Raw genomic sequence first — 14647 nt, 5'->3', positions numbered from 1 at the left:
TCCAAGTTATTGAAATTTCAACCAAAATAATAAAAAAAAATGTTGAAAGTGTTTTGAACCAGCTCTAACATTTAAGCTTGTACAGGTTCCCTGGACAAATTTGGTCTGAAGCTTTCTTTATCCATTTATTTTGATAATTTCTCTATGCAGACTACACAAAGAGATGAAATCCTGGCCCTTCTGAACTCAGTGACAAAACTCCCATTGACTTTGATGGGGCCAGGATTTCAACCAATGTATGTAAGGCATAAGAAAATTAATGGAAACTAAATTTCGAAGTATTGCAAATACCAGTGAGGACTGAAAAAAAACAATACTAAGGGACATAGAAAGAAAGCAGAAATACTATATGAGCAGTACATTACTAAATATGATTCAACATGGAAAAATGCAAATTAATAGATAAGGGGAATAGGGGAAAATAATCTGAAACAGAGGAAAAGAAAACCTGAAAAAGCAGTAGTGACAAAAATTCCGAGCAGTGGTCAAGTACAGCAAATTGGATACAAACCGGCAGTGCAATACAATCAAAGAAAAAAAACGCATATACAGTTTGGGGCTGCAAATGTAAACTTTGGGTAACATATTGAAAAGCACCTGGGGGCAGATTTTAAGGGTATTTAGGCACCTAGAGATTTAGATAGGCACCTAGTGAGATTTTTGAAAGTGCCTGGGTACTTAACTCCCACTGGGCATGAAGGGATTTCTGAAAATCTCATTAGCTGTCTACCCTTAGGCAACTAAATATCTTTAAGAATCTGGACATTAAAGCCTAAATCTCCTTGATTTCCAGCCCTTTGACTTGCAATGCAACTTCAGCTCCTAAGTGACTTAGGAGCCTTAGAAAGCTTTTGTCTTTCATTATACCATCCTTACAGAATTCTGCATAAAGTTCTAGGTTGGTGCATACTACCAGAAAGATTTCAAGGAATTCATTTATGGGTAAATAGACAGACCAGAAAGCAATAATGGGTCAGATTTATCTCTGTTGTAACTTCACTGATATCAACAAAGTTAGACTAGAGATGAATTTGGCTCCTTATATATTTCTTGGTTAAATGAAAATTTAAATTTAAATATAAAGACACCAAGAAAGCAGAACAATCACTATAACTAGAAGCAGTGGGATGAAATTGAGGAACAGAAAAGATGAGCTGAGTATCAACAAATGTTCATAACATTGAGCTGTATCAGACTAAGGAGTAGTCTCTTAATGGAAGTGGTAGACGGGCCATAAGCTGTTGTACAGGTAAATGATTTGCACTCAAGAACAGATTGTAGGGAGAAATCCTGCTTGCAGGTGGACAAGATATTTTCCCATTCTAATTCTCTGTAGGCTAAATTACACTGGTGCACTACCATCATGATTTTATTTTATTAAAAACATTTACCAGGTACAACAGCTATCTCAGAAGCATATATTGTATATGTTGCACATCATTATTTTATTCCAGGTTTTTTTGTTCTTTGTCTCTGTAGACAGGTACACTTACTGTTGAAAACAGGAAGCAGCTATGCCCACTCTGGGCTTCCCCACAGCAGAGTAGTGCTGACAACTGTTAATTTTTCAGGTTACCTCAAATACACATGCATGTGTGTGCACAACCTACCCCCCCCACACACACACATGAAAGAATATCTCCCTCACTGTGCCTAGGATTTCTTGCTTAATAAGAATTAGTCAAAGTCCTGAAGCACAGTCAAGTTTTTAACTGTTCTTAGGCTGTCTATCTCTTCTGAATTTCTATAGAATATTGATTCCTGACTTAAAAGTACAATTATCCACATAATTAAGCTGCCCAGGTGAATAGTAACTCTGGCTGATTAAAGGACTATTTTAAATGTACAGATATTTCAATGATTAGAAAGCAGGGGCAATATTAATTTGATTTTTCACTATTTATTGCCACAAGTTTTTAGAGAAAAGCTCTTAATATAGGTAAATTGCTACACTTCAGGATGTAATCCACATCAAGATACCTGTGCTTATTTGCTTTTCAGGAGCATCTAAGGAAAAATGTCCTAGAGTAGTTAATAATCATTGTTTTCTTGAAGGTCAGAAAGCTCATTTCAATACTAAACTCTAGAGTACAGATGTTGGTCTTTGAGATTGCCATAACTCTAGCACTTCTTATATTAAGCAAATGGAAGCATAACCTAAATTCACTTTCTATAAGTTATCTGGATGCATCCCTTCACAGTCTAGCTACAATTTAGGCAGATTTAATACACAGTTCCTCAGGCTGCCCTGCCAATTACTTCTGTGCTGACCTGGAAGGATCATTAATATTAGGGAGTCGAGAGGCAATTCAATTTCCATGCTGGCTCAACCCTAAGCCTCTTCTAAGTAAAGGCTGTCAGCTGTGTCAAATTATGTATGATGCCTAGGTGATGTGGAAGACTGTCTATTAGGGAGTAGAGCTGGGAATGGCAAACTCATTTCACTAAATTTTCCAGCTGAACATGTACTATCATCTAAAATGTCACACGGCCAGAGTTATTGGAAATGAGATAATCTAACATAACCAAATATTTTCAGATAAAACAGTGATGGGGGGAGGGAGAACCAAGATTAGCATTAGAGATGATCAGTATCATGAGAATCACAATATACATTAATATTTTAATAAATGTAAGCATGTATGTTTAAAAAATGAGGTGAAAAAATCTCTGTAAAAAAGCCTCCTGTTAATGTAACCCTGTCACCCAATGCATGGAATTTATACAGTATACCAAGTAAGCCACAATGACCAAATTTTGAGATTTAATCCCATCACTCCTAATGATAGGAGCACTGCCATAGACTCATAGAATATCTATGACACTATCTGTCATCCAAATATAGATACTACTGTCTAAAAGATTAAGATAATTTAGATCCAATTCTATACATAACCTTTTTACAAACATGTCATAAAAAATAGAAAACTGGCTTAACATACCAGTTAATGTTTATAACTTGTAAATCAAAGTACATTCCTACAATGCTCTTCCTAAATATATTCTCCTCTAAAACAAAACAAGTAATCAAGAAAGCTTTTCCTCCTTTAACTTCTGTCTCATAATAAGTGTAAGATGTGAAAATATACTTTTTCTAGTATAGCAGTTGCTACCTTATCCCCCTTCTAGTATAGAGATTCCTACTTCATCCCCTTTAAAGACCCTAATCTCCTTTCATCCACTTTACTCCTCCATACAGAGTATTGTCTGTACTCACTATCAGCATACAGTTGTCCCATCTGGTAACAGTCCTGCTTTTCCTAGCTTTAATTCCCATGGTGCATGTAGACTCTAAAATAACAAGGCATATTCACTATTGTTGTGGAGTCTAATGACTGGGAAGGGATCACATTGCTCCCAAAGGAACTCAGTGTTCACACACACACAAACACACACCTTACTACTTGTTTTCAAGTATTTGTAATCTTTCAAGCTTTGTAATCAATGCTACTTTAAATTGATGCTTTGGAGGTTTGTTAATAAAAACAGCTTGCTTTTGATGTTAGAAATGAGCAAATAAATAATCAGTCTTCTAAAAAAACCACACAAATGCTTTCAATATCACTGGCATGCAGATATTTCCCCCCTATAAATTAAAATGAATTAGTTAAAAGAAATATGATGCTATTTTGCATTACATATTATGAAATATTTGTTCATCAGATTTAGTCATTCATTTGTATGCATTCTATGTTAACAAAACATGCATATAACTCACAGAAATTCCAGTTCTGCAAATGCTCAGTAAGAAACAAAAACAAAAAAAAACAAACAAAAAATCCATGCGTGCACACGCTCACACACAAACACACATTATGTGCCAAAATAAAAAGCATGCATGGTCAGGGTTTAAGCAGCTTTTTAGAATAATTATTATGTTATTAATAACAAAGCAGCCTGGCAACAATTTTAAGCAGTTTTTATTCATGCTTTTATTGGAGTTTTCTGAATTTCCCCTCCACCCCCTTTTTTACTCTTTTGCAGCAACATGCTAAAAAAATCTCTATGTAAAGCAGCAGATAAAAAGGAAGCATCCATGCCCAGGTTTTAAAGCATTATTTTCTTGTAAAAAGATATTAAAATTTAAAAGCCTTTCTATATTTAACAGATATTGTGCAGAAATTCAATCTCAATATTAATGACATGCAATCTCCAAGAAGACATACTCTAATTTTTTTTAAAAAGTCATTTTTAGTAATCGGTGCAAATGCCTTTTTTATTTTGCTGTTAGACTAATGGTATCTTAAACCCTGCATGCTGCAGTGCTTAGCCTGTGCTCTGCATCAGCTGTGATAGAAGAAGCTACCTGAGAGGTTTCACAGTGCCATTTCATATCCATGTCTGCCTGGCTACCCTGCGTGCTTATAGCTTTTTTCTTAATTCTTAATGGAAATCCTAGGAAATTTAGTCCATCCTCTGAAATCAATACTGATGACAGGAGAGCTCCCTGACTCAGTGGGAGATCAAGATGATAAACTGCCTGCGCATCAGCCTGGCCTATCAGTGCCCTGCACACAGATGGGCGAGAAAAGACACAGAGAAGGCTCTATCCGTCACGTGTCACAGGAAAGCCAATGGCTGACACACTGCTGCAGGAAGAGATGCTGCAGTTTGTTCTGCAGATGAGAAGTACTGTGTATCACCATCAAGTGCCAGTATAGTAAAGTTCTGGCAGAATAGCCTGCTTATTCCCTAGCTCTTGATTGTAGATGCCAAACGAAGGTGCAGTTTTGATTTAATGTATGCATCATATGATTCCATTTATAAGGAATACTGCCTGCACAGCTTTACACTCTAACCTAAAGTGATTAAAGCAGAAGGAGAGGAAGAGGGATATAATAAATTCCAATACTCTGATCCTTTTAAAATATTGTGGTGTATTTCTCTTCAGCTGATTACTGTGTTTTAGCTCGCTATTAAATTAGCAACCTTAAACTGTGCAATTAGCTTGCATCTCTTTATAATCGCCTCAAAGCCCCATAACTGTAATTATAGTTTTATTCCTAAGCTAATGAATGACCATTTTTAATATGTCATGTTTATAATGAGTATTTTATGTGATTATTCTGTAAAGACAATTATGTCCCAAAATTAGAAAAACGACAAAATATAGAAGATTTATTTTTATTTTGAAGTCCCCAAAATATACAGTGACTGAAGAATTATTCTGTATCTGCCATAGACTTATTTACCATAACACTGTCCTTACTATGAAAGTTACAATAATTCTTTCATAAGGAGAGAATGAACATCTGGGTTACCATATGGAAACCTTTTCTAAAGTACATCTGCTATCATAGATCAGACTGCAACAAGAGATATATTGCACAGTTTTTCAAGGGAAGTGAAATGGTATGTCAGATTCGACAAAGAAGGTTACCTGTAAAAAATACTGTAGTGTTTTGTAACCAAGACACACACAACTGAACAAATAAACAAACCAAACTACATTTTACTGCAATGGACATTGGAATTATACATTTTAAAGTAATATAGTTCTGTTTTATTAGTCCTCTATTCAATACAACTTTGTGCTATGCAAATTTTCACACAGATACAATACGTCATGACAGCTCCAAGGGTTAATGTTATCAAGTGCCTATCTCCTTCTCCTTTAGGGCTTTTGCAGAATCACTCAAAATTACTTAGAATAATGAATATCTACAGTAAGAAAGAAGACAAGAGCTTTGGAACATGAAAGATGAAATTAAATTAGCAATTACTTTAACAAAAGCCCAGAGAATGTAAGCTATTTTGAACATTTTGAACGTCTCTGTTTTATTCTAGGTTACCATGTTGCACATTTCATTACTTATTTAGCAGTCCTTTTCCTTTGATTTTTGGCGTTGCTGCTAGTTTTCAAATCAGTTTGATTCAATGCAGCCTCTCATATAAACACAACTGTCTCTAAAATAAAAATGGACCTGATCCTTCCAATGACTTCAATGGAAGCTGTAGGTCATCAGAACTATGCTGGAGTCAGGTCCATGGTATCCTCTCAAAGAACACTATTTTAAATATGTTTTTAAATCAATATTCTCTTGTGTTGGATAGAAAATGCAATCCTTTATTAAGATATGCACAGAAATATACATATAGACACATACACATGCACACAAATGGCTGCTAAAGATAAACTCTAGTAAAATAAAAGTCATGGTTTTCTGTATAACCAACCCTCTGTACACCAATAAAATGAGTGAACTGATTAATTAAGATTAATTCTAATACAAGAAACTCCAGGACCTTTTCTATGTCCTATGTTTAGGACCAAGTTCTATGCACATGCATATGCACATATAATTCAGTAGGTGCCATATATGCCCAAATATAGGCAGAATTTAGTCTTTATGTTTTAGACTATTCAATATTTTAATTGCAATCTTGTATAACATAGTATTCGACATCCTGTGAACTGTAAAATCACTGTTAACAGCAGGGCTAGGTAGCAAAGAGGATGACTGCATTACCCTTATTGAACACTACTGCTGTTTGAATGAATTCACATCGCTTCTGATCTAGCCAATATTTCTGCTTGAACAAAGGTCTTTAGTGATAAAGAAAATGTTGTGTGGCTTGCTGGTAAGTGTAGTTATTACTTACTTATAAAGTGCGAGTATGTTTGGTATGGTGCAATGCACAGATTAAGGGACAGTCCCTGCTCTGAGTTTCCCACCCCTGCACTATGGCATAATTAGAATCAGCCGTGAGATGGAGCCTTACAGTAGGCTTTAGGGGAGAGTGATAGAAATGGGGAGCAAGTGGGGTTAGGAAGCATGAGACCACCCACATATATTTTTCTGGTTTTGTTTTCTTCTCACTCCATTGGGCACAGATCTCACCTATATTTTGACAGCTGTTGGGAGAAATGGTCAGAATTGCAAACTTCTCAGCATCTCAGTTGGTGTTGGTCCTGCTTTGAGCAGGGGACTGGACTAGATGACCTCCTGAGGTCTCTTCCAACCCTAATATTCTAGGATTCTATGATCTCCTCTCAGTGCAAATTTGGTACTTCCTACAAAAATTGGGAAGACCCTAGCATTTGTCTGCATGTGGTTCTTCTGCACAAAGGTGGAAGCAGGGTTGGGGTGGGGGGAGAGACAGTGGGTGCACAGCTCTACAGCAAATCCTGTTTGTTAGTCTGCAGGATCATAGCAGGGGTCAAGAATCTCCTGCTGTGGAGCTATTCACCCAGCATCTTTGCTAAGGAGATACAAGGGTTAATGTAGCCTCACAACTTCAGATCTGCTCTGCATCCTTGGGGAAGGAATCCTTCCTTGAAGATTCCCAGCCTATGTCCTACATTTGGGTTGTGCATTGAGTGGGAAGATTTTGGGGAAAATAACAACCATTTGTTTTTTTTAAACAAAAAGCCCCAAAACTGTTCTCATTATGAAAATCATGTGAAGTTAGATTATTAAATGAAAGTACATACATTTTAAATGGGCCAAATTTGGACTTTCTTATATACTCTTTACTCAAGCTTCCATACATCTCATTATTTGGCCTTCTCAAACAATAATGGCAACTTATCTATGGTATTCTGCTTGAAATATGATGTTCTGTAGCATGATTTTATGCTATCTCCATAAATAAAAAATGGTTCCTCATGTTGCCACTCTAACTAATCGGTGGATGAATGAGGTAGTTTGAACAACAGTATGTACGAAGGATGTCAGATCCTGAATTTCAAGCTTGTATAGATTTCTTTATAGAGCAGAGATGTCTAGCTGAAGTCTTCCTGTAATGCCAGTGGAAATCTGCTGCAAGTATAAAGGCATTCTTATTAACTGCCTCATTTGGTCAAAAGGGTGCAACACAGACTCTGACTGTCCTGTGTGAAATCTGTCCTGTTTAACTATAGAAACAGGTTTATAGCATGGAACTTGCTCAGACTATCCTCACATTTGTCAATGTTTGACCTTTAAACCTTCAGTGATGCATGATAATGAACACCAACTCTCTTCTTCTACCCAAACTCAAGAACTCTCCTGTTAATCAGAAACAAGGGGTTCTCTCTCTCATATATATTTATATAGATACATCTACATCTTCACAGATAATTGTGTATTTATTGTAACATACAACATTTATAAAAGTGTCTTTTATCCCAAAGAATCCTGAAGGGTTTAAAAAAAAAACTATGGCCCCAACTTAACAAATCAATTAAACACATGTTAACTGTAAGCATAAGTACTCATGGGCTTACATTTAAGCATGTGCTTAAGTGCTGTGTTGAATCATGGCTATGTGCACAAAGCACTACTGAAAACATACCCACGTAAGGAGGTGGTCAAGGATAGTTAACAATAAATTTCCTGGCAAGGGGACATTTTGCTCAAGGACATGAGGACAAACCTCTGCACTTATAAAAAGGGCTAGCAGTTTTTTTAACACACACAGAAAAGACAACATCAGCATTTTGAATGCACACCTGAGAGACCCACACAGCAAACTTACATAGCTCAAAGAAAGGAAAAATTGAGCCAAACCTGATCAGATTTGATTCACATATGCATACAGAGAGATAAATACAGTGTGCATATATATACACACACACGGACATACACATGCATAGTGACAGGTTTCAGAGTAGCAGTCGTGTTAGTCTGTATCCACAAAAAGAAAAGGAGTACTTGTGGCACCTTAGAGACTAACCAATTTATTTGAGCATGAGCTTTCGTGACCTACAGCTTACTTTATCAGATGCATGCAGTGGAAAATACAGTGGGGAGATTTTATATACACAGAGAACATGAAACAATGGGTGTTACCATACACACTGTAACAAGAGTGATCAGGTAAGGTGAGCTATTACCAGCAGTAGAGCAGGGACGGAACCTTTTGTAGTGATAATCAAGGTGGGTCATTTCCAGCAGTTGACAAGAACGTCTGAGGAACAGTGCGGGGTCGGGAGGAAGGGAATAAACATGGGGAAATAGTTTTACTTTGTGTAATGACCCATCCACTTCCAGTCTTTATTCAAGCCTAAGTTAATCGTATCCAGTTTGCAAATTAATTCCAATTCAGCAGTCTCTCACTGGAGTCTCTTTTTGAAGTTCTTTTGTTGAAGAATTGCCACTTTTAGGTCTGTAATCGAGAGACCAAAGAGATTGAAGTGTTCTCCGACTGGTTTTTTGAATGTTATAATTCTTGACGTCTGATTTGTGTCCATTTATTCTTTTACGTAGAGACTGTCCGGTTTGGCCAATGTAAATGGCAGAGGGGCATTGCTGGCACTTGATAGCATATATCACATTGGTAGATGTGCAGGTGAACTAGCCTCTGATAGTGTGGCTGATAGGCCCTGTGATGGTGTCCCCTGAACAGATATGTGGACACAGTTGGCAACAGGCTTTGTTGCAAGGATAGGTTCCTGAGTTAGTGTTTTTGTTGTGTGGTGTGTGGTTGCTGGTGAGTATTTGCTTCAGGTTGGGGGGCTGTCTGTAAGCAAGGACTGGCTTGTCTCCCAAGATCTGTGAAAGTGATGGGTCGTCCTTCAGGATAGGTTGTAGATCCTTGATGATGGGCTGGAGCGGTTTTAGTTGGGGGCTGAAGGTGACGGCTAGTGGTGTTCTGTTATTTTCTTTGTTAGGTCTGTCCTGTAGTAGGTAACTTCTGGGTACTCTTCTGGCTCTGTCAATCTGTTTCTTCATTTCAGCATCCCACCATCAACCTCAGCCTGGACCAGTCCACACAAGAGATCCACTTCCTGGACACTTCGGTGTTAATAAGTGATGGTCACATAAACACCACCCTATACCAGAAACCTTCTGACCGCTATATTTACCTACATGCCTCCAGCTTTCATCCAGACCACACCACATGATCCATTGTCTACAGCCAAGCTCTATGATACAACCGGATCTCTTGTGTGGACTGGTGCAGGCTGAGGTTGATGGTGGGTTGCTGAAGTGAAGAAACAGATTGATAGAGCCAGAAGAGTACCCAGAAGTTACCTACTACAGGACAGGCCCAAAAAAGAAAATAACAAAACACCACTAACCGTCACTTTCAGCCCCCAACTAAAACCTCTCCAGCACATCATCAAGGATCTACAACCTATCCTTAAGGAGAACCCATCACTCTCACAGATCTAGGGAGACAGGCCAGCCCTTGCTTACAGACAGCCCGCCAACTTGAAGACAGAGACAAACACCTACAAGATCTCTATCAAGCATTCTTACAACTACAGTACCCACCTTTTTTTTTTTTTTTTTTGCTTGGGGCGGCAAAAAAGCTCAAGCCGGCCCTGACAGGAAGTCAGACTAGATGACCTGGTGGCCCCTTCTGGCCTTACACTCTATGACTCTAAAACCAAAATATTATTAAAAGATAAAATTAAAAGTTGTTTTAAACCTAATGCTTAAAGCCAAGCCATCTGCAGAAGAAACAGGAAGAAATCTTGCTAATGGTTAGTTCCAATTTGTAAAGAAGCCAGGGAGCTAGGAAGAGACAATCACAAGGAAGAAAAAAAAAGATAAATAATCTTTCACTGGAAAAATTAAAGATCACTTCTGACATAAATACAGAGCAGCATTCCAAGCCTCTGGAGGTATTATGCCTGTGCCTCATTAATTAAAGATAATCCAGAATTACAATGTTTAATTATTTGCAAAGATTCACTGTATTTTCCATATCTACAAGAAAATGCCAATTGGCACATGCAGAAATTCTTTGACTCCCAAGGTCCATTACATAAAGAACAGGATTTATGGGCTCAGTTCATACTGCGCCAAAGCTGGCTCAGAACTCAGATAAATGTGGCTTTATACCACTGTGCACCTCCCATATCCTGGGCTGGCTGGGGACTGCTTTGGCCCCAGGTACAGGTTACAGAAATCTGAAGGCTACCCTACCTTGCACTTGGCTGGCCCTGGCCCCAAAGGGCTGTTGTGACACCCTCTGTCCCCCACATTTCTATTCCCTACTATTGAGTGCATGTATGGAAAAGAAGAAATTGTACCTTTGCAAGTTGCACTTTCAGGATAAAGAGATTGCACTACAGTACTTGTATGAGGTGAATTGAAAAAATACTATTTCTTTTGTTTATCTTTTTTACAGTGCAAATATTTGTAATGAAAATAATAATATAAAGTGAGCACTGTATACTTTGTATGCTGTGTTGTAATTGAAATCAACATATTTGAAAATGTAGAAAACGTTCAAAATATTTATAATAATTTTAATTGGTATTCTATTATTGGTTCACAGTGCAATTAAAACTGTGATTAATCACAATTAATTTTTTTAATCAGATTAATTTGTTTTGAGTTAATCCCTTGAATTGACGGTGGATAGAAAGTTGGCTAGATCATCGGACTCAATGGGTAGTGATCAATGTCTCGATGTCTAGCTGGCAGACGGTATCAAGCGGAGTGCCCCAGCGGTTGGGCCTGTGGCTGGTTTTGTTCAAGATCTTCATTAATTATTTGGATGATGGGATGGGTTGCATCGTCAGCAAGTTCACGGATGATACTAAGCTGAGGAGAGAGGAAGGTACGCTGGAGGGTAGGGATAGGGTCCAGAGTGACCTAGACAAATTGGAAGACTGGGCCAAAAAAATCTGATAAGGTTCAACAAGGTCAAGTGCAGAGTCCTGTACTTAGGACAGAAGAATCCCATGCACTGCCACAGGCTGGGGACCCACTGTTGAAGTGGCAATTTTGCAGACAAGGACCTGGGGATTACAGTGGACGAGAAGCTGGATATAAGTCAACAGTGTGCCCTTGTTGCCAAGAAAGCTAACGGCATATTGGGCTGCATTAGTAGCAGCACTGTCAGCAGATCGAGGGAAGTGATTATTCACCCCTATTCGGCACTGGTGAGGCCACATCTGGAGTATTGCATTCAGTTTTAGGGCCCCCACTACAGAAAGGATGTGGACAAATTGGAGGGCAACGAAAATGATCAGGGGGCTGGGACACATGACTTATGAAGAGAGGCTGAGGGTGTGACAGGTTGGGTCACAGAGACCCCCTTAGGACTGCCACCTAGTGTGCTGATACTACCTCTGAGCCCATTTTCCCTGGCAGCTTGGGACTTCAGAACTCTGCCTTGTTGAGCCAGACATGCCACAGCTCCAACACAGACCCAGGGTCTGAACCACGTCACCCAAAAACTGCAGACTTAACTGAAAATGGCTTAGAAAGTGCTCCTGTCTCTAGCACCCAGATACCCAGTTCCCAATGGGATCCAAACTGCAAATAAATCCGTTTTACTCTGTATAAAGCTTATACAACGTAAACTTGTAAATTGTCTGCCCTCTATAACACTGATAGAGAGATATGCACAGCTGTTTGCTCCCCCCACCCAGGAATTAATTACTTGCTCTGGGTTAATTTATAAGCAAAAAGTGATTTTATTAAATATAAAAAGTTGGATTTAAGTGGTTCCAAGTAATAACAGACAGAACAAAGTAAATTACAAAGGAAAATATAACGAAACCATGAAAGTCAAAGCCTAATACAGTAGGAAACTAAATGCAGGTAAATCTCACCCTCAGAGATGTTCCAATTAGCTTCTTTCACAGACTAGACTCCTTTCTAGTCTGGGCCCAATCCTTTCCCCTGGTACAGTCCTTGTCCCAGCTCAGCTGGTAGCTAGGGGATTTCTCATGACTGCAGCTTCCTTTGTTCTGTTCCACCCCCTTTTATAGCTTTGGCACAAGGTGGGAATCTTTTGTCTCTCTGGGTCCCCACCCCTCCTTCTAAATGGAAAAGCACCAGGTTTAAGGATCATTTCAGTACCAGGTGACATGGTCACATGTCCTTTGAGACCCCAAGCCTTCATTCTTCCTGGCCTGACTCACAAGAAGGCTTGCAAGTAAACAGAGCCATCTATAGTCAATTGTCCTGGTTAATGGGAGCCATCAAGATTCTAAACCACCATTAATGACCCACACTTTGCATAATTATAATAGGACCTCAGAGTTATATTTATATTCCTAGTTTCAGATACAAGAATGATACATTCATACAAATAGGATGAACAAACTCAATACATTATAAGCTTTGTAATGATACCTTACATGAGACCTTTTCCATGAAGCATATTCCAGTTACATTATATTCACACTCATTAGCATATTTTCATAAAATCATATGGAGTGCAACATCACACAGGGAACTGGGTTTATTTAGTCTGCAGAAAAGAAGAGTTAGGCGGGATCTGACAGCAGCCTTCAACTACCTGAACAGGGGTTCCAAATAGGATGGAGCTTGGCTGTTCTCAGTGGTGGCAGATGACAGAACAAGGATCAATGGTCTCCAGTTGCAATGGGGGAGGTGTAGGTTGGATATTAGAAAAAAAAACTATTTCTCTAGGAAGGTGGTGAATCACTGAAATGGGTTACCTGGGGAGGTGGTGGAATCTCCATCCTTACAGGTTTTTAAGGCCCAGCTTGACAAAACCATGGCTGGGATGATTTAGTTGGTGTTGGTCCTGCTTTGAGCAGGGGTTTGGACTAGATGACCTCCTGAGGTCTCTTCCAACCCTAATTTTCTTTGACTCTATGGTTCTATGATAATTGACATCCCTAATTCAAATGTTCTTCCCATTGACTTCAATGGAAGCAGGATAAGGCTTTTACAGTCTATTACATCTCAAAGAATGTCAGGAGTGACCCTTGATAAGCCTCCTAAGGCTTATAACTTCTGATGGGCACCCAGTGAGCCTAAATTAAGTGATGGAATTTGAGGTGGTTCCTATCAAGCTTCCCAGGGCTCAGGGGGTTCACACACGCATGTGCACACGCATACCCCCATCTATATATGCATTCTTTTGTTCTTTAGGATTATGCTATTGTAAAAATGCTGTTATTTAAAAAAATTAATGTGCCCATGATTTCAATTTGGGTGTCATAAATGGGATAAGAAATCCATTAAGGTCTAACACACATTTATAAATACTGAGAGAGAGAAAGAGATGCCAAATGACTTTTTAAGCGAGGATAGTTCACAAACAATACAGATATTTTGCTACTTCACATATTTTTTAACATTCTTAAATCTTTGAGTTACAATTGAAATTTGGTAATATAATTTTATTTTTCAAAAAATGATTAGAGTATGGACTAAATTCTACCCAGATTTATACCCCCAAGTAACCCCATTGCAACACGGTGCCTTTTGTGGAGTTGTACAGGATAAGAGGAAGGGCAGATTTTATCCTTTTGAGTCAGCCTGCAACATGAACAGAAGGAACAAGTACAGACACCTAAATTTATGAAATCAAACAAAGCTGTTATTCCAGAAAGCAGCTGTGATTGTTAATAAATGCGATATTGTGGATATAAGAAAAGTGAAAGCTAGGATTCCAGAGCATTTCCCCTCACCTTTCCCTGCCCTTCTCCCTTGCTGCATCAGAGACTCTTTCAGCAGCTGAAGAATTTTTGGGGCAATTTCACATTTATAAAACTATTGTGATACAGCATGGCCAGAGGGCAGCAGGAGAGTGGGTTTTTTTGAAGCAAAAAAGGTGTTTTTATTTGCATAACACATGTATAAAACAAAAAACAGCATATGCAATGTGTAACACAGCAGCCAATCACAATTGTTTTCTCATTAGCTTCAGGGGAGGGAAGTGTTCAAGCTTGCCTGGGCCCAGAGCGGGGGGCTTCCTTGACTCTTGTGGTCTTCCACTCTTC

The 14647-nt window shown here is 38.6% G+C and overlaps 1 protein-coding gene across 29 annotated transcripts in view; it reads right to left on the bottom strand.

Annotated features, from left to right (window-relative positions):
* Nucleotides 1-14647, bottom strand: part of NRXN1 (neurexin 1) — a 1265182-nt gene that overhangs the window by 75760 nt on the left and 1174775 nt on the right. Inside the window, exons 1-2 of one of the 29 annotated variants that reach the window (XM_073339224.2) lie at nt 4307-4422; nt 3218-3291 (exon numbers count right to left, since the gene is read on the bottom strand). The exons of 25 other annotated variants lie outside the window; for them this stretch is intronic. In XM_073339224.2, the coding sequence (XP_073195325.1) occupies nt 3218-3277 (60 nt within the window). In that variant the 5' untranslated portion in view covers nt 3278-3291; nt 4307-4422. Of the gene's footprint in view, nt 1-3217; nt 3292-4306; nt 4444-14647 lie in introns of those variants that run through there. 3 more of the 29 variants (XM_073339226.2, XM_073339225.2, XM_073339229.2) reach the window with 3 other exon arrangements.

Source organism: Lepidochelys kempii, chromosome 3, assembly GCF_965140285.1.
Source record: "Lepidochelys kempii isolate rLepKem1 chromosome 3, rLepKem1.hap1, whole genome shotgun sequence".
NCBI classification, from domain to species: domain Eukaryota; kingdom Metazoa; phylum Chordata; order Testudines; family Cheloniidae; genus Lepidochelys; species Lepidochelys kempii.
The sequence above is the reverse complement of the archived record's forward strand: the minus strand, read 5'-3'. Positions and strand labels throughout refer to the sequence as shown.